This window comes from Balaenoptera ricei, chromosome 18 (assembly GCF_028023285.1).
Source record: "Balaenoptera ricei isolate mBalRic1 chromosome 18, mBalRic1.hap2, whole genome shotgun sequence".
NCBI lineage: Eukaryota > Metazoa > Chordata > Mammalia > Artiodactyla > Balaenopteridae > Balaenoptera > Balaenoptera ricei.
This window is the reverse complement of record NC_082656.1, coordinates 748593-769214: the sequence shown is the minus strand read 5'-3', so window position 1 is coordinate 769214 and position 20622 is coordinate 748593. Positions and strand designations below refer to the sequence as shown.

The 20622-nt window shown below is 39.7% G+C and overlaps 1 protein-coding gene across 3 annotated transcripts in view; it reads right to left on the bottom strand.

Annotated features, from left to right (window-relative positions):
• Positions 1–8456: 8456 nt before the first annotated feature.
• Positions 8457–20622, bottom strand: part of LOC132352204 (zinc finger MYM-type protein 2) — an 88577-nt gene continuing 76411 nt past the window's right edge. For all 3 annotated transcript variants that reach the window (XM_059902482.1, XM_059902480.1, XM_059902481.1), the window contains 8 exons: positions 20190–20315; positions 19284–19378; positions 17860–18028; positions 16821–16972; positions 11682–11796; positions 10812–11063; positions 10400–10520; positions 8457–9120 (listed from right to left, as the gene is read on the bottom strand). In XM_059902482.1, coding sequence (XP_059758465.1) covers positions 8928–9120; positions 10400–10520; positions 10812–11063; positions 11682–11796; positions 16821–16972; positions 17860–18028; positions 19284–19378; positions 20190–20315 — 1223 coding nt within the window. In that variant the 3' untranslated portion in view covers positions 8457–8927. The remainder of the gene's footprint in view (positions 9121–10399; positions 10521–10811; positions 11064–11681; positions 11797–16820; positions 16973–17859; positions 18029–19283; positions 19379–20189; positions 20316–20622) is intronic.

Below are 20622 nucleotides of genomic sequence, written 5' to 3'. Positions count from 1 at the left end.
TAAATTTCAGTGTCCACAACTGAAGTCTTATGGGAACACAGCCATCCATGCCTTTGCAGCTGCGCATCATCCAGGGCAGCTTAGATGCACAGGGTGGTCCGGCCTCTCCCAGCAGCGGGCAGGCAGTGCTTCGCGTGCTGGGTGTATTGCCCGTGCCCCCGGGTCACATATTTATTTATTTTTTTACCAGTGCACACCCACCACGTTGAAACAAAATGTTCTCCAAATGTCATGCTGCATTACTGTTATTGAATTACAGGGCGTTTGTTGTGCTGCTTTTGCAAAGACCCCCAGCTGTGCTGAAGGAATGCAATATGCACAACACGACTAGACTGGGGCTCCATCCCAGTGTTTCCAACTTACGGGAGAGCGACGGTCAGAAAGCTAGAAAACGCAAGATGGAATACCTCATTCCAGCAGGATTTCCTCACAAAACATAAACATCCGAATGAGGCTGCAACCAAAGTAAGTTTCCAAGTGGCTCATCTGTCAGCCAGGTGCACATTTATGGATCAAATCAAATCATCTGACTGCAGCAGCCAAAGAAATGTATCCAGAGAAAACAAGCGCAGCCTTTTGGCAAAAGAGTAGCTCAGAGTTGAAGAGTCAAAAATTGAAATATGAGGCAAATGTCTTCAAGTGCTTTTCCTCAGCTCTTGAAGAGTGAAAAGATTTTTTACCCAAATTGCTCAGCTGTCTCTCCAAGAAGTCAATGCCAAGTCTGAAGGGCCTGAAGACTGGCCTCCATGATTTGTCTATAGGTGACAACTACAGACAAGAATATCTTCAAACAAGCTGACGCAACACTCACTCAGGAAAACCTGAAAGCGGCATCTGGGAAGAGGTGAGTAACGGTGCAAAAACGCGCGTGGAGTAGAAGCCGCCTTCGTTGAAATGGAAGTGTTCAGCGGGTTATCCGCTCACCAGCGGGCCCTGAGGTGAACACTGAGCCAGAGGTGTCAGGGCGAGCCCCTGGTGTTGGGTCAGAGGCCACACGCGGTCCACGGCCAGGCGTCCCCCGGGCTGAACAGGCGGAGCGGCACCCACCCACTGTCACGGGAAATCAGCTGTTGTTGCAGGCTTGAAGAAGTTCCCGAATAAAGTCAACCTAAACTGACGAGCACTGAGTGTACCGCCCTGCGCCCCCATGGCACGTATTTATTTCTTACCAGTGCAAACCCACCACATCAAAACAAAGTGTTCTCCAAAGCAGTGCTTGTACACAAAACACACCGCAGTTACTTCCAGCAACGAACGCTGCCTGAATCCCAAGTAACGTCACTTCTCAGGCTGTCCCAAGTGAAAGCAGCAACATCTCGGTTCCCACACACGTTTCCCACCCACGTAGAGCAGGTATATTTTCCAAGCTCAGATGACAGATCCAGCAGTGTTTTTCAAAGACCATTGCAATTGTAAAGGAAAATTCCGTATTTCAAATTTTATTTACCTTTTGCAACTGAGGAGATTCCCTCTAATCTTCAGTTGGAAGTGATGAATCTGCAACATAATGACTTGCTGAGAGGCAAACATCAAGTATCAAAATCTAGGAAGTTGTACAAACGCCTCCCAAGTGAGAAACGTGCTTAATTAAAACCCTGTGCTCACAGACTGAGAGCAATGTGGCCGCACTTACGTTTGAAAACGCGTTTTCAAAGGTGAAATACATAAAAGCTAAGAGGGGAACATTTGCCATCAATTTTGATGACAGTGAAACCTTCCGTCCTCCTCATTGTAGCTGTGTATTAGGAAATGTTGTACTCAATTATTATATTTCGAATTTGGTCAGTAAAAAATCTGTGGAAATTTGCTTTCTCTTGCAAGTGCCCACATACCATGCTTCATGTTGCCTAAAATATTGACTCTCTGGTCCTTTACATGAGTTTGCTGACCCCTGAGCTTCAGTATGGGGGAAAGTGTTAGACTGAGGAGAGAGGAAAAGGTCTGAAAATAATCGAGGAGAAACAGTGGGTGGACAGAGCAGCAGGTGAGGGGCAGGCAGGGCACCTGCTCCGGGGGCGGCTGTTCGTGGCCCCCAAGTCCATCTGCCTACCTTCCAGAATTGTGCTGCAGCTCGGCCTTCACTCCAGTCTTGGTAGATGCTTACGAAACATTCCTTCTATCAGTGGAAGCAGTTCCTGGATAGCCGGCGTAGACCAGAACAGCAAGTGGACAGCAGAGGGGTGAAGGAGACTCAGGCCCGGGGAAGACCTGAATTGGGCTCACAGCTGCACCACTTACCGAGCTTTACTTGGAGACCGTCTCAACAATACCTCGTGGGCTTTCCCACAGAAAGCACTCCAGCAACTATTCATCTCATCCCCACAGCCACCCTGGAAGAAAAAAAAGCCTCAAACTTATGGGAACAGGCAGACAAAATGTCCATCTCAAATGAGCCGGGCGGCCACTTAGTTACGGCGAAACGAAAAGCTTGTCTGTTCACAATTCGCTACAGCTCGATGCAGGTGAAACCAAGAAAGCGGGACTGAAAACAAAACAGAAGGCTCCCATTAACAGCGAGTCCTTCCACGGATGTGTGGCTTCTCTCAGTGAGTTTCCTGCAGGGGGTCTTTCAAACTCTGACCGAAAAGCATATTTCAGTACACAAGTACAGAACAATTTTCATGAGAAAAACGCCAGTATTAAGTTCTATTCCGTTCAATTCTATTTCATTTTTTTAAAAAAATGTTTGTGGCAGATGTTTTAAAATAAATTTATTTATTTATTTATGTTTGGCTGCGTTGTGTCTTCATTGCTGCGCGCAGGCTTTCTCTAGTTGCAGCGAGCGGGGGCTGCTCTTCATTGCGGTGCACGGGCTTCTCATTGCGGTGGCTTCTCTTGTGGAGCACGGGCTCTAGGCGGACGGGCTTCAGTAGCTGTGGCTCGAAGGCTCTAGAGCGCAGGCTCAGTAGCTGTGGCGCATGGGCTTAGTTGCTCCGCAGCACGTGGGATCTTCCCGGACCAGGGCTCGAACCCGTGTCCCCTGCATTGGAAGGCTGCTTCTTAACCACTGGACCACCAGGGAAGTCCCAGAAATTTGCAGTTTTAACAAACTTCACAAGTGATTTTTAAGTGTTTCTATTTTGATCACTACTACGAATCATCAAGACCTACATCCCAACCCCCTCGGCCGTCATAAACGGAAGGTTACAGGAGCTTAAGCAGCACCAGCGAACACAGGGCAAATTGGACAGACACACACAAAGAATCCAGGAGACCAGCGCCAAAGGCGAACCAAAAAGCAGGCACTATTTCACGGATCGTGGGTCACGCTCCCCATGGTTCACTTTCAAGGTGCTTGAACCTTAAGGTACTTACAATCAATAATTCACTCAACAAACATTTATGACCACCTAGCGTATGCTGGGAGCTTCTCCAGGTGCTCGGGACAGAGCAGGGAAGCACACTTGCCCCAGGCCGCGACCTTACCTTCTGGTGAAACACCTGCTCCTGCAGCATGGCGCCCGTGACCGTGGCCCTGCCCTACCCGGGCGGTCGGCGCCCACTCTCCCTCTGCAGGACGGGAAGCAGAGGGCACAGTACAGAGACCTGGCCTGCAGTCTCTAAGAGCAGGGGCTCGATAAGTTACTTGACCTGTGTATTAATTTATTTCACCGTACAAGTGATTGTGCTCAATGGCGCCCATGGCCCCATCTTATTCTGACATTCCATCACACTTTCACTTCTCTCCAACTAGACTAAGTCTTTGAGGAGAGGCACTGTGCTCCCAGTACCTGGCTTAGGGAACCATCACTCGAGTGTTTGTTGAATGAATAAACAATGGCTCCAGGACACGACAGCAGCCACTCAGAAAGGCCTATCCCATTTATGTAGAACAGTCATGCTACAAATACTGAGGCAAAAAGGAAAGTAAAAGAAAGCAGGTGTTCTTAAGTTTCAGCATTCAATAATGGTTCTATGGTTCTACAACTGCCATTATCTTTATGCCTGTTCTAAGCATTCCTTGCATTTTCCTTAAAATTGAACAGGCAAATTTTACAGCAAGCCTTCAGTTAACTCTACCCAAACTAAGCTATACAAGAGAAAAAAAAATACTAGATGTTTTATTGAAGGAAAATACTAGATCTGCCACTAGTTTTATTACAGGCCTGCAATTCCTCATCAGCAAGTCTGAGATCCAAGAAGTTTGAAAATCTAGCTTTTTGTGCTTGTGACAAAAGCCGAGCTAAGCCATGCAAAGCTTTCTGTGGCCGCACACCGCTCACCCCGTCACTATCGATACCTGATTTATTGCTGAGGAGATACTGATTACAGGGTGTTGCCCCGAGCCCACTGAGGGTCCTATGTAACCTACAAGCACACATATTTTTGAAAAAGAAAATTCTGAATTCTAAACCCCCAAGAATTTCTGCTAAGGGACTACAGTATACTTACAGTCGTATAAACAGAGACAAAAAAGCCACTGAAGCCTGGTGCTGTACACTATTGCCATCTGCTGACGGCAGTTTAGAAGTACAAATACGTAATCAAAATGGAAACGTTTCATCTTGCTCATAGGGTTATGAGCAGCACACCGGTGACCTAAAAAAATTTGAGATTCTATTTTTTTCAAAAGCAATTGCTATGAAATAAATCCTCAGTGGCTGAAGTTCTTTTAAATTTCTATAATGTATTGGACCTCGTATGTTCCATCCACATCACATAAACTAGAAGCTGAATTATCTTAATTCAATGTGGTTTCATACTTTTCAGTATTATCTCTAACTCATGCTCTAGCGACCCCTTTGGGTGCTATTACAAGTTAGTCTGAAAGCCAGAGGTGAGGACTGATGCCACCAAAATGGAACCATTAAAATAACCAGAAATTGCTCCACTGACCATTTCTTACAGAGCCATAAGCAATGTCAAGGTTACAGGAATCTAAATAAACCACAGGTAGTGCTACTTCTATGAAAACTACTCTAGACCATAATAGCCTTTTAGGGTATTTCTGAGTGTCCACAATCTTCTCTGTTTTAAACTATTATGGATACATTCCCTACGTGTTCCCTAGGAGTTAAATAACCATACAAGTATATCTTGTTTCCCCTCATAATTGTAACCTTTGGAACACTGCTGTCTTAATCTTTTATTTTCTCTCCCTCCCTAACTACCATGGTTGGTAGTAGCTCTTTAGCACAGGGGAAATATGAAACAAAGATTTGTTGTTTAGATTTTGGGATAGTGAATTTTCATGTGCTGAGTTTACCTCTGAGGAGTTATCCAACAATACAATGACCTCCGTTGGTAAACCCACAGGATCTGTGGACCCCCTCCGGTTCTATTCCTAATACATACTTTATTTACAGATTAAATCTTAGTTTCTCTTTGGTTCTTTTTTCTCAAAAGGTCTAAATTCATGGATTGTTTAACTCAGTAATTAATTAGAACATTATATGTCCAGATATTAAGAACAACTTTCTCTTGTCCAGTTCATTATAAGGCAGGGGATCACAGCAACTTATTTGGGGTACCCCTCTAAGTAAATACCCTCTAGGTATTTTGGGGTACCTAGATTCTAAGTAAAGAGGAAAAAAAAAAGTACAAATCGAGACAGCATTTTAAGTGTTTCTACTCTCAGATCCAGACTGACACAATTAACCTGTTCTGGTCATCAATTTCTAAATTTATAAGATTTTGTTAAGTGGTATCATTTTCAAGCATGATATACCCAGAAACGACAAAAAAAGTACTTAATACAGGAAAACAACATTAACAATGGTCTATTCCTAAGAACATAGTAGAATGGAATACCTAAAACCCAAAGAACTTCTCTAAAAATGAGTAAGGGGCTTATTAAGGGGGAAAATTCAACAGTATTGTAATTTAGTTAAAGAAATTTATTCTTTAAAAACATTTTCATGCACACTTTCATGACTGCATTGTTTGAGGGGGTAAGGAGATGGTCCTACAGGCAGTGTCCACTCAGAACGTAAGTGATATGCGTATCACAATACATTTTGGAAGTAACTGGCAAAATAAAAGTGTAAATTTTCATAGTGATTTAAGTCTGCAAGACATTTAAGATCTCAGATTAAATGGACCGATATTAGAGTAGTACAGACCAAAACCGTGCAATGTTATCACTTCTGCGTTACTGTGACCCTTAACACGGTACACTCATAACCACCTCAACCACAAAGCACAGTCGCCCAGGACAGAGGGAAACCCCATCAGAAAAGTGACAGAAGTCTGAACGCACAGCACAACACGCCCCCTCTCCCTGCCTCAGCGTGTGCAATCCACTGGTAACAACTCCACGCAGTAGGAGAGAAAGAAACATGAACTACTATTCAAACAAAAAGTATTTTTATGGCCAAAAGAAGAGTTGAGCTTCTTGCCTAGAAAAGTCCTTTAATATCTTACATTACCCAATACAGTTAAAAGTCTTAAAAAAAAAAAAAAAAAGGCAAAGTGTTCAATTTTGCATGGGAAATTCAGTTTTCTCAATATGGATAAAAACTTTTTCATTTGATTCATTTTAAATGGCAAAATCTTCAGAACAGAAAAATATAGCATCTCCAACAGACATCTAAAGGCAACAATATTATATTTACAGGATGCCGTCATCAGAAATCACTAAGAAGCAGAAAGAAACTATCATTTCACTACCCTTTTCTCAGCAGTCATCTAGGACCACACAAACTAAGGAGATCCAGGAACTAACGAAACATATTCTAGATGAAGCAAGTTTCACAGAACAAACAATTCTCATAAAATAGTATTATTTTTTTCTTTCCCCCCCTGAGAGTCAAGTTAACCAATCCTTGGATTGCAATCAAGACAAAGACAAGAGCTCTAAATCCTTAATCATATCAATATCAAAACTATGTAGACACTTCTGTTTAGAAAAGCCAAAATGTACAATAAAGGAAATGAAAATAACAAGACAAGGTGCTATTAATAGTGGGATCATAGCAGAAATGTAGGGTATTTGGTAAAATATACATTAAGTGACATTTGGGGAAAACTTTATTGCTCTTGATGGAATATAGCACCAGTTCAAAGAATAAAAGATGGTTAGGATTAATCACCTTTAATCAACAATATGCGTTTATATGAAAAGTGCTTAAAGCAGTAGTTCTGGAAAAAGGTGAGGATGAGAAATTTTTTGTATTATATATTTTAAATATGTTAACTACTTCATTAAACAGACAACAAGCAATCTATACCTATTTAAGTGTATCAGATTTGCTACTGTCAGTCTGATTATCAAATCCAGAAATACAAAATCAATTAAGGGACAGAAACGTTATTCAAACTTATAAAACAAGTTAGAACATTATAAAGTAATTTTTATGCCAAAAATATTTGTTAATTATTGCTTAAATATACAGCTGATTACACTCGTGAAATTTTCCAAATCATAAATGAGAAGATTTCTTCTGAATGCTAACATTTATCCCAAGGAAGAGAGAAATATTTAGGGGATGTGTAGACATTGCTTAACCACTGTGGAAAATAGCCCAATTTCCCCCAAACAGTTTTAATAACGAACATCACTGTGGTGACTGAGGAACTGGAAACAAGACTACATGATCACACTCAAGCTCTATGAAGTCAGCCAAAGGATTTCTTCATGATAACTGCAGCTGGCACTTTCTCGGTCTTTAGAAGGTAGGATTTTATGTAAACTTCTTGTTCTAAAAGAAAAGGTCTGAATGGATAAATCGCTAAGCAGAAGTACAAAGTTTTTTTAATGCAATCTTCTGTAAGAAGTAATTAAAATGTAAAAGCCAAACAATCTAACATCGAACGTAATTCCCTTCGAGATACACTTTATCCATCAGTCTGAACCGTCAGTCACTGCCCTGCTAACCCTCATAGTGAAACGGGTGCTATCTTACTTAAACTAGCTCGACTTTCCGTAACAACAGTCTCAGGAGTGGCATTCTTAAATACCCAGCGTGTGCATCAGTCATAGTTGAGGGCAGGCACAAGAATCCTCCTCAAGTTGGTGAAACTGTGGAGTACCACCCGGGGATGGAAGCGTGACCTGTATCCTCGAGGGGAGAGGAAAACCAAACGCTTATAAATGAAGGGGATTTGGGATGCTTAGTGTTGACACAGAAAACAGAATTTTATATTTTCATCGTTTTTGCAAAGAAAATGTCTCCATGATCATGTTATCAACATCGTTCTTTATATATGTGTGTGTGTATACACATATGTACATATACACACACATATATATAAGCATATATACATAATTATTATTGTTTGGGGTGATGCAGAAAGCCACAAATGAGAAAAGGACACTAAGGTTTTAATAAGGGGAACAAAAAGTTCTGTTCACCAGTATAGATTCACATTACAGTACACCAGTATCGACAGCATTTTCTTGTCTATTTTTGGTACAGAAGATGGTATCTCTCTACATAACCTGGTAAGGCTTCAGTAACTAAAGCATAAAACAAACAAACAAAACCCCCGCAAAAAACAAAACAAAAAACCCAGCCTATTAGTTTACAATTTATTTTAAAAATTCTGAAAGACACCGCAAGTTCTAAACTTTTAGTAGGTGCTCCCCACACACAACCATCTTGTCAAGAACCCAGCAGAAGAGCCCCCTTTCCAGGAAGCTTTGCAACAGCAGAGTTGTGCAATATGGGTGTTTCTTACTACAAGAAAAAATTATACATGGCACATTCTCATTCATATCTTGTAATGTAAAAAGTTACAAACATACCTAATCAAATAAATAATAATAAAAAAAAGAATTTGAATGTATTTGTAAGTATCCTAAAACCACTACATAGAATAATGGCAACTTTCACTCACAGATTATTTACAAGGTAATACCCAGTGTGGGTACACTGCTACAAAACTCAAAACAGAAGGAGTAAACTTGAAATGTTTTCCATAGTAAAGATCTAGCAGCATGACTATCTAATGCTGTTTTCTCCCGATTGCTTCTAAAACGTTCCTTTTTACTCTGTGTCTTCGTCCAGTTCATAATTGTCTTTATCATAAATATCTTTTACTAAAAGAACCCGTACGAGCATATTTTCCAAGGTGTTTCGGTCCAGCGAAGCAGACGTGTACCAGACAGGGCTGTCTGCAGAGCTAGAGCGTTCTGGTTGCAAATAGAAAACATCCATTCTCTGATTAAGATTCTGTGGACTTCAGGAGAAAGGAGAAAGTCCATGTCACAGTATGTACACGAAATTCCTCACAACTTCCTTCTTTTCTTTCAAGAATAATTCTGCTACCATTAACCACATTACCTGGGCAGACCACATGCATAATTACCTACATTAAATATTCTATCACTGAGATATTCTGAAAGTTAATTTCTACAATAAAAGATTATTTTCCCACTATAATTTAAATTCTGTATTTCACTGAATCCAAGACACCATCGATAGAAACATTATTTTTAATCATTATTTTAATATTGCCATTAAACAAGTAAAGCACTGCCAATTATAATTTCAAGATGCATCAATTATAACATGCATCCCAGTTTCAGAGACAGCATAAAATGTGAGAAATGTGTCTTAGAATTGATGAAATATGGTAGCACATAAAATAAAAATACTTAACAACGTTACACAAGAGAAATAATTTTTAAAATAAGATAATACTGAGATAGGAATTTCCAACTAATAAATAGTTACTACCATTGGAAGATCCAGATACTGGTGCAGGGCCACCCAAAACTATCGTCAGAAATATTAATTATTAAAAATAATCATCCTATAGGTGACATTACTGCTTTTATGGTTCTTGAGAGTTAACCTGGAGAAAATTTATAAAAACAATTTATAAAACTGTTTACGTAAGAAAATACATTCTGAGTTCATGCTTGCCTTTTAAAAATTACAGAGTGCATACTTAAAATAATGAACAAGCATAAAATAATTTGTGGTCTCTAAAAATTTCACTGGTTTAAAATATTTTAAACGCCTGTCGGTACCCGCGGGGGAAAGCAGTGGTGCAGCTGGAACGCACAGGGCCCTGAGAAGACGCCGCGCCCTGCAGACGCCTCAGGGATCTCCCTCCACAACTGAGGGCTCGCCTCTCTCCACCTTCTCACCAGGGCGTCACCGGGACCCAGGCCCAGCAGGACTGCTCTCTGCTCGCCACAGCAGAGCTGGCTGCAACAGAGACACCACAGCCCAAAAAGCCTAAGACATGTACTGTCTGACCCTCTACAACAGCAGTCATTTCGTTAGTAGAGAGCGATTTCTTAACATGTGCTTAAAACATGAAGTATAAGCTGGGTATTTTATAATAACAGGACTAAAAACGTTATAACTGAAAGGACGTCATAAGTGAGAAAAGAGAGAAATCTAAAAAAAAGGACCAAGGAAAAAAACGTCACCTCTTGGTAGTGATACATTCACAGCAACTAACTGTTACTACCATTTAAAAAAAATCAAATGTCATTAACACTTACCTTTTAGACAAGTAGCATTCAAACATTTTCACAGGACATCTAGAAGGATTGGCTGTATTTTCAATTTGTTCAAATACTGGCTCATCATCTTCATGTTTTCTTTTTCCAGTAGTAATTTTATCTTAAGAAATAAAAATTACATAAACTTTCTAAGACCAACCTTGAACAAAGGTGACACCATTCACTCTGATCACCCCCAGTATCTCTTACACCAAAGAATGGGACCAGGTGTACTTCAGAGCTCTAAACCGTGGCTTCTGGTAATTCCTAATTTTCAGACAACATAGGTTGTCTTATCTTATGAAAACGACAGTCCTTAGGTTCTTAACAAGTGACCCAGGTGGTCTTTAGTAAGGCAAGAAGTGGCAGTCCCTGCCACAGACAATGCCAAAATGAAAACCTGTTACACTACCTTCGTTATCTGTTCCACATAAGGAAGACACTTGGTATCGAAGACATGCTTTGTTTTCCATTGTTAAAGGGTTTTTTTTCCAATGCCTAAACACAGTGCCAAAGGAAAGCCTTAAGTGCTGTTCCACTGTTTTCAGGCCAAAATACTTAGTGTTAAAGTAGAACAGGGTATTCAGAAGAGCTACTGGAGAGTGTGATCCTAGCTGTTTTATCCTCCAGAGATAATCTTCTTCAACTCGAGAAAATATCGACCCTTAAACAGAGAGAAAGATTTTTAAAGAATTACAATAAACAGTTTTCACGTAACCAGGTAGAAGTTAACTCAAGAACAAACCTATTCCAATCCTCCATTCACTCCAGATCAACTGGAATGAATTTCAGAATCACCTATGCTGCTCTGAAACAACACAGAGCCAGGAAACACAACAGACTACACAACTAGCACCCCTGGGGTCAGGCCTGGAGTCTGCTCCTGGTCTTCCAGAGGACAAGCAGACCATGGTCAGAAGGGAAGTTTAAATCTGTAGAAATCCTGAAAAAAAATAGCTGATTTCCATTCAAACAAGTTTTCTTTATGCATCTAAAACAGAGGTTTCTAAGAGAAATTTACATCAGAATCTCAACTGGAGGGCTTAAGAAATGAACATCCAGTTTCTTACTCCAGAGAAAGTGAGTCACGTTTATTACAAAGTTCTTCATAAACACTAGCTATCAACCACATTCATTTCTAATTCAACAAAAGACGAGCTGATGCGTCCATGAATAAGTACTCTCTCATTTAAATTATTTCCTAATTATCTTTAGTACACTTTCTATAAACACAGAAAATCCCAGCAGCAAGTCGGTAACATTTTATTTAAAGGAGCATTACCATCTGGAAGTATGCTTGGTTGCCAACTTCGGAGTATTTTATTCATTTCTTGCTCAAATGTCTGGAATCCTGGATCAATAAATATGTTGTCTTTTCGATTACTACCATACAAGTACTACCAAAAAAAAAAAAAAAAAAAACTTTAAGGATTTAAAATTTATATAAGATTTACATGAGCTAATTACAGACCACTTACACTCTATTTCCTAAGGAAAAAATAAACGTCTTACATCTTTGTCTTTATTAGCATACTAATAAGAGATTATTGCCTTTATCTATATATCTGGAAATCAAAGAAACATAAGTTACCAATTAATCTGTTGCTTAAAAAACTCAAAGCTGAAAGACACAGGCAAGAGCTCAGAACGTGAGAACTGGATGAGCATCTTCAGCCCGTCAGATACAAACAGCGCACGTGGCTCCAATGCTCAGCACACAGTCCACGGACACGAAGGGTGAGGGCAGGGCGGGAGGGTTTCTGTGCGTGAAGCCTCTCCCAGCAGCCTGTGAGCTTGATGCTTTTCCCCTTGTTTCCTCTCTATGCCCCACTCTCCTTGAGTTAGGGCAAATTTATGAATCTTATAACTTACTATGACAAACATTAACAGTGAGGGTTGCTAAAGAATGACTTAAACACCAAAGTTTGCAAAGTCCATCTCCAGTGGGTAAAAATAATGTACAAGTAAAATGTGTGACAACAGCACAAAGAACGGGAGGTGGTAACTGGGATTACAGGGCTTGAGGTTATCACATGTGAGACAGGGCAAGAAGATTTGAAGGTATATAATGATTAACTGAAGATGCACATTGCAAACCCACTAAAAATAACTTAACAGGCATAAATAATAAACCAATGATGGAGATAAATGTAATCACAGAAAAACAATTCAAAAGAAAGCAGAAAAAGACAAAAACAAAAAAACCCCACAAAGAACAGATACAGTGCCCCCATCATCCACAGTTTCACTTTCTGTGGTTTCAGTTACCCACAGTCAACCAAAGTCCAAAACTATTGAATGAAAGATGACAGAAATAAACAATTCATAAATTTTAATTGCAGGCCATTCTGAGAATCCATGATGGAATCTCGCGATGTCATGTCATCCCGCCCGGAGGGACGTGAGTCACCCTTGGTCCGGCGCATCCCGCCCATCAGCCACCTGGTGGCCATCTGGGTTGTCAGATCCACTGCAGGGTCGCAGGGCTTGTGCTCAAGTGACCCTTACTTTACATAATTATGGCCCCAAAGCAGGAGGAGTGAAGCTGGCAATTCGGACATGCCAGAGAGAGGACGCACAGTGCTTCCTTTGAGTGAAAAGGTGACAGTTCTGGACTTAATCAGGAAAGAAAAAAATCGGATGCTGAGGTTGCTGAGATCCACGGTAAGAACGAATCTTCTATCTGTGATGTCGTAAAGCAGGAAAAAAATTCAGACTAGTTTTGCTGTCACACCTCAAACTATAAAAGCTACAGCCACAGAGGGTGGTCAGTGCTTAGTTAAGATGGAAAAGGTGTTAAATTTGTACAATAAGGTTTCTGAGAGAGAGAGAGAGAGACACCACATTCACATAACTTTCATCACAGCATATTATGATAATTATTCTATTCTGTTATTAATTATTGTTGTTAATCTCTTACTGTGCCTAATTTACAAATCAAAACTGTATCACAAGTAGGTGTGTAGAGGCCAGTGTAGTATACACAGGGTTCAGCCCTCCAGTGGGGATCCTGAAGTATCCCCTGTAGATAAGGGGGGTCAACTGTATAACAAGCACAAACAAGCAGGATTTTCAATCCAGTGATTAATTACATTAAATGTAAAAGGTCTAAACCGGGGTCTGCACTACAGTCCTGAAGGCTGGCCCGCTGCCTATTTACAAATACAACCAAGTTTTCTTAAAACAGAGTGCACGCGCCCAGGCTGCTTTCCACAGATTGAGTATGGCCTACAGAGCGTAAAATGTTTACCAGCCGGTTCTTTAAATAAAAAATTTTGTTGGTCGAAACACACCAAGACAAATATTATCAGACTGGATTAAAAATATTTTTAATTTGAAAAACAAGGCCGGGGGCTTCCCTGGTGACGCAGTGGTTAAGAATCCGTCTGCCAGTGCAGGGGACACAGGTGCGAGCCCTGGTCCGGGAAGATCCCACATGCCGCGGAGCCACTAAGCCCGTGCGCCACAATTACTGAGCCTGCGCTCTACAGCCCACAAGCCACAACTACTGAGCCCGTGTGCCACAACTACTGAGCCCACGCGCCGTGCTCCATAGCAAGAGGAGCCACCGCAATGAGAAGCCCGTGCAGCGCAACGAAGACCCAATGCAGCCAAAAAAAATAAAAGGTAAATAAAAAATAAAAAACAAGGCCCAACAATATGCTGCCTAAAAGGCACCTACTTTATACCTGGAGACACAGCAAGTGGAAAGTAAAAGGATGAAGAATATAAACCACGTGTATGCTAACCAGCAACTAGGCCAGAGCACCATCATCTGAGTTGACCTACCGTTACTCCCGCTAGTCAGAAGGAAGATTAGAAATAAAAGCACCAGCTCGTCAGGACAATTACATAAGACCTTGCGGCGGGGGAGAGGGGGGTGCATACTGTTTATAAAACAAAAGGAATGCTCATCACTGACTGAATTCACTGAGCTCTGACCCAGACGTCTTCAGGGGCTGACACCAACGACTGGGAAGCAGAGGGAAGGAAAGACACCAAAGCGTGTAACACGGTTCCCTGTACTTGGGGACAAAGCTTCCGTGTCTTTTGCCACATTCATAAAGAAACGGAGATGCACGCACATCTAGCCAAGCGCGATGGGGTGGGAGGACCCAGGGGAACGGGTGCCCACCACCCATTCTGGGTAAACGTGGTGTGAAGGACGCGCACACAGATGTAAACCAGTGTGTGAAAGGCTGACCGGGACTGTGGGGCTCACGCAGCCCCTTCTTTCTTCCTCCGACATTTCCACATTATGTGACCTTCTGGCGACAGCCACCACCCCTTACACCATCGGAAGGACAGGATTAGCTACTGCATCTGTGAGGGAGGAAAGAGGCTGGCCCACCCTCACTTCTCAACACACCACCTGCCCCACAAGTCCACAGGGCTTGGAGAGGAAGCCATGCTGCTTTTGTTGTCAGCCGGGGACGGAATGAGTAAACGCATCACACAGAAAAAGACGCACATTCTTCCAGAACAGCTTCTACCTCTGTAAGCATCCTTGAAGTACCAACAAACAGCATGATTTCTGGAAACTATCTTTTAGACATCTTAACACCACAGTGAGTTTGAAGGTTATTTTTAAAGCTGGTTATAGATACCATACACTCTTACAAAAAGTAAATCAAGCCTGTGAAAATCTGTCCAGTGATGAGAAGAGTAAAACAACTGGTTTTCCAATTGTGGTAAAAATACACAGAACATAAAATTTACCACCTTGACCTTTTTTTTTTCTTTTTCTTTTTTATAAACTTTTCGGCTGCGCCACACGGCATGTGGGATCCTAGTTCCCCGACCAGGGATTGAACCCGAGCCCCCTGCACTGGAAGCACGGAGTCCCAACCACTGGATCCCCAGGGAAGTCCCCATCTTGACCATTTTTAAGAGTACTGTTCCAATAGTAAAAATTTATTTCGAGGAAACATTTTTCAGTACATAAAGAACCTATTTTAAAAAGAAAGGAAATTCTGACGTGTGCTACAACATGGATGAACTTCAGGACATTATGCTGATTTCACTTACATGTGGTACCTGGGAGAGTCAAACTCACAGAAACAGAAAGAAGAAGGGTGGGTGCCAGGGGCAGCGGGGGAGTAGAGAATGAGGAGTTAGTATTTAATGGGGACAAAGTCTCAGTTTTGCAAGATGAAGAGGGTTATGAAGATGGACGGTGGTGATGTTTCCACAAGATTATCAATGTACTTTTATACCACAGAACTGTACATTTAAAAATAGTTAAGATGGTAAATTTTGTTATATGTATTTTACCACAATTAAAAAATTGGAAAAAAATGAACCTACTTGAAGACATAATTTATAATCATTAATATTACAATCCATTTAGCTTTCAAACCTCTAATGGTATTTGAAGTTCTAATATGTAAATATTTTGCTACTGCAAAATATGTGATGGTCTCTGAATACACAGTAATTTAGAGCGATGTGTTATTCCCCACCACTGCTTAGATAATCTTAGGCAAATTTCTATCCTGAAGAGGGAAAGTGAAATACAAATTAAGACAATTCTAGTTTTCTCCAGTGATTTATTTCAGCACCTACTACCTGTTAGCAGCATAATATTTAATTTTAGGCCTATAAACAAAACTCTACATAAGAATATTTCCTCCTATCATTTACCATATTTACAAATACATAGGATGTAAAGCTAGGACCTTTTCTGACCTCTGGGCTCAAACCTGTACGATCTGTTCAAAACTAAAAGTCATTATCTAAAGTGGATCTTCATGTTTATTATGGGAAATGTATTCATTCAAGATTCACAGACATGTGGTTGAAGTTTACCTAAAACCTCTAAAGAATGAAATCTTTTATAAGATGATTCCAAAGAACTAATGAGTACTTACACTATTTAACAAGTTAGAAACAGATCAGAGATGAAACAGACCTATTTGCAGAGAGAAGTCATTTATCTGTTTACATGTATATCAACACAGATCTATATATACATATATACACCATGCCTCAGAATGTTAATTCATTTATTCGCAATTGTAAGGTGGGGATGAAAGCAACCTGTTTATCATATATACACATGGTAACAAACAGACACATCATTAGTCCTGTTACAAAAGATGCATGAGCTTCGAGGGGTCCGTTACTAACTCTGTTTTTCACCTAAGTTCTTTTTGGTTTTGGTACACAGTTTTGGAGAACCTGAAGTTCACTTTTAGGGACATAGCACATTATAGCAGAAACCCCTGTATACAAAGTAGCTAAGAAAACCCTTTATAATACCCCAGTATTTTCGAATAAATTACTTTTGCCTTTCTTGGTAAGCCAATAAACCCGGATGTTCTGTAATATTCTTGAAGCAAAACATTTTTTTCTCCAAGAACCTACCACAACAACCTTTCTTAACAACATTATATTCAAAAGTAACCATGAAATCACTCACCTCTTGAATCCCGAGGCAAAGATAATAGATGCTGTCAGGTGCATAATTCTCCCCATTTGGCCTTCGGATCTCTTTGACAAAATGGGCCAAGCCATAGTCAAGCTCAGCCGTGGTGTGACAGAGTAGATCCTCTTTTAACTTCACTGACTTAGCTAAAAAGAAATAAAATTTAAAATAATAATTATTATTTACTGTCTTAAGATTAAGAAACTTTCTGAAATCACTTTATTCTGTGTAAGAATTTAAAGGTAAAATAACAGCTACATTTAAATGTAAAATATTTTAAGCTACATTCATGCTTTTTAAAATCAAAGGCAGTTAATAACAAAAACCTTGATTTTATTTATTTTTTTTCAAGGAAAAACATTTTTTTATAATGTACAGTACATGCAGCTTCATGGTAATTAATGATTCACTTGAGGACCTTCTGGATTTTCACATACTATGGGTATTCTAATTTCAGTCAACATTAACCCTTTACTGTGGATGAAGGAATGTTCTAAATTTACGTGTATTTTCTAATGTAATTCTCATGACAACCCTACAAGGTGGGTACTGTTACCCCCCCCTTTGGAGCTGGGGAACTGAGATGCCAGTACGTGAGGGAGCCCTGGCAGTCTGACTCTAGCACCTTAATAAGGCCATACTTCCTACCCTCTTTGTGGTGCCATGGACTGGTCCATCCACAGTAAAGAGTCTGGCCTGATGCAAAGGGCTCTATCTGCTTAGAGCAAACTTTCTTCTTTACCCACAATCATCATAATCATCAACTTCAGTAAGGAAACAGAAGGTTTGTTTGAGTTGTACTGACCAGCAAGCAAGAGCTCCATGAACCGACATTACCGTAAGGACTTCATTTGTGCAACACGGTGTGTGCCCGTGTGTGTGTGTCTCTGTGTGTGTGTGTGTGTGTGTGTGCGCACGCGCGCGCAAGCTCGCTCATGCACATAAACGGATGCACAGGAGAATAGTTACCAAAATATGAATAAAAACCTTGATTTTACATAGGACATAGGGGAAACAAAATCAGAACACTTACGAGATTTTAGCTCATCTAACACCAGAAGATCTTCATCAAGCTGCCTCGTTCTGACCCAGTGTTTCCAGGCGTTTACCCCGTACGTGTACTTGAAAGGGAAGCTGCATTCCGAGTTGTCAGAACTGTCGTCATGACACTGGTACCCTGACACTGCCTTCCTCTTGGCTCCCTGGTAGTAAAACACCACTGTCAAATCTTCTTTTTCTTAAGCCTATATATTTCATGACTTTATGTAAGCCATCTCTCAACAAATGCACATTACAAAGAAATATATTTACATGATCAGAACTGACTGGAATTTCTGATCTGAGAACAGTTACCTATGACATTACTTGAAACCTCTCTCCAGGAATGCTGTATTTCTGCATAAACTACTTGGTACAACAAAATCATATTAACTACTGCTGTGAGTTGAGAGTCACTGATGATGAGAAAATACATAAATAACAATTAAAATCTGAAATAGAAGGATTCCAAATGTTAATGTAAGAGAGAAACTGAAGAACTTCTTGAAGACTCCACCTCATAGGAGATGACTCCTCAACTCCTTTCCACTTTCTTGATGGTACTGTTTGCTGTACAAAAATTTTAAATTTGGGTATAACCCGATTCATCTATTTTTTCCTTTTCTTCCTGTGCTTTTGGTGTCACATCTAAGAAACAGTGTCTAACCCAAGTTAATGAAGATTTAGGCCTGTGTTTTCTTCTGAGTTTTAGAATTTCAGTTCTTACATTTAGATTTTTGACTCATTTTGAGTTCATTTTTGTGTGTGGTGTCAAGTAAGAGTCCAATTTCATTCTACTGCAGGTACTCACTCCTTTTCAATTTTTCCTTTCTTTCTTTTTTGGAGAAATTTGTGAAAGTCATCTTTTTTTTTTTAAACCTTGCTTTACGTTGGAAATCACAAATACAGAAAGTTGTTAATAAAATGTTCAGAACAATGATATCTGTTCGCACATTTAGATTTGGGATCCCTGAATGACTGAATTGTCTAGCACGTCTTCCTATGTGCTGGGATGCTACAATGAGACCAGATATAACAAACTGTGTACCTCAACCTCATCAAAAGTAACAATGGAAAAAACAGCTCCCTAGAAAATAGTCTCAGTTGTTGTCTAATAATTGAATTTACTTTTTTAGCAAATATGTAAACCTTTTATCAATCACCACCTTTTATCAAGATAAAAATTAAAAATAAAAAGTTGCAATAATATCCACTCTTCTTCTATGAAACTATGACTAAATAGGATATATTTTTATTACCTAGAAATGAAGTAATAAAAGCTTTACCTCTTAAGTCTTTTTAATTCCAGAAAACAAAGTACCTTCCCACATTCTCAGGCACAACTGAAGCTCAAGTACCCTTGCCCTCTACTACACAGAGACAGGACATGAATGCAAGAATACTGTTACGTTTCATTACCTTTTTTTTAGATCGAGGTCTAGGCTGTTCCTCATATTCTTCTCCAAAAACAGGTGGTAATAAAAACTCATTTTCCATATCAAGCTCCTCAGCAGCTGACAATTGAAACAGAAGAACTTTCATTTCAAACTTAATAGCACAGACTTACGCTATATAAACTCAGCCAACGAAGGACCACCCACTGAATGCGCACAAGCACCATGCACAGGGCAGCCTGTGCTGGGTGGAGAGCAAACCATTTTCTCTACCTAACCTGGTCTATAAGTTCTGATAACGCCTGTTCATACTCTTAAAACACATGTACAGTGCGTATCAACACAGAATTTTGTGGAAGTGTGTGATAGAAAAATTACTAAAACCTGAAATTTAATTATAAGATCTAAATGGTCTCAGTACAAATCTGTTTCAATCTATTCAATCTTTTCCAATGTAAAAGGCTTTACATTCTATTCAATACGCTTATTGGCCATCGATACAGAAAATAAACAATGAAAAACAGAACACATTTCTTTTACAACAAAAGACCTGAAAATATTTGTTTCCCTTTGAAGGTTAACTTAATTTTCAAAAAGATTTTAAGAAAAATACTATCGATATTTTATTTAAATTTTTAAAAAGACACCAACACTTCTATATCTGTAAAAGTTTCTATAATGAATTAGTTTTAAGAAAGTTTCTTTTTAAGGCTCTGGGAAATTCCTTTTAAGTTCCTACAATTCAACATATGCTTCATTTTGGAAGTTAACTGCTGAGTTTTACCTGGATAAAAAAGAAAAGACCAATAATAACAGTACAGGCAATGACCTGAACATTAGATTGTTAATGATCATAACCACGATTATGACACCGTAACTAAAGTGCAGAACCACACTTCGCACTGAAAGAACAAAACAGCATTTTTACTACCTCTGGGGAAATCTATTTCAATGTCCAAATGTGGTTCATATGGTACATCAGGCATGTTGGACTGTGTCTCTGGGTCAGAGTTCTTCAAGAGATCTGAACCAATTATGTCCGTTTCAATAATTACACCTGTAATCAAGCCATAATATCATCAGAAATCAAAACAGAAAACTGCAACAATACCTACATATAATCTGACAAAAGCCATTTAATTGTAAATGCAAAATAGGAATCCTTATATTAATATGTACAAAACGAAAAAGCATGCAGCTACCTTGAAATGTAAGCTACTATAAACTTTGTATTAGATAATCATGAATACACAAAAACTTTCAATCTTGTAAGTTTTGACTGCCCCTCTACAAAGTTAAAAAGCATGCTTCAATAGTAAAACAACTCTGTAGAGTGTTTCTAAGAGCACTCTCTTGTCAAAAAT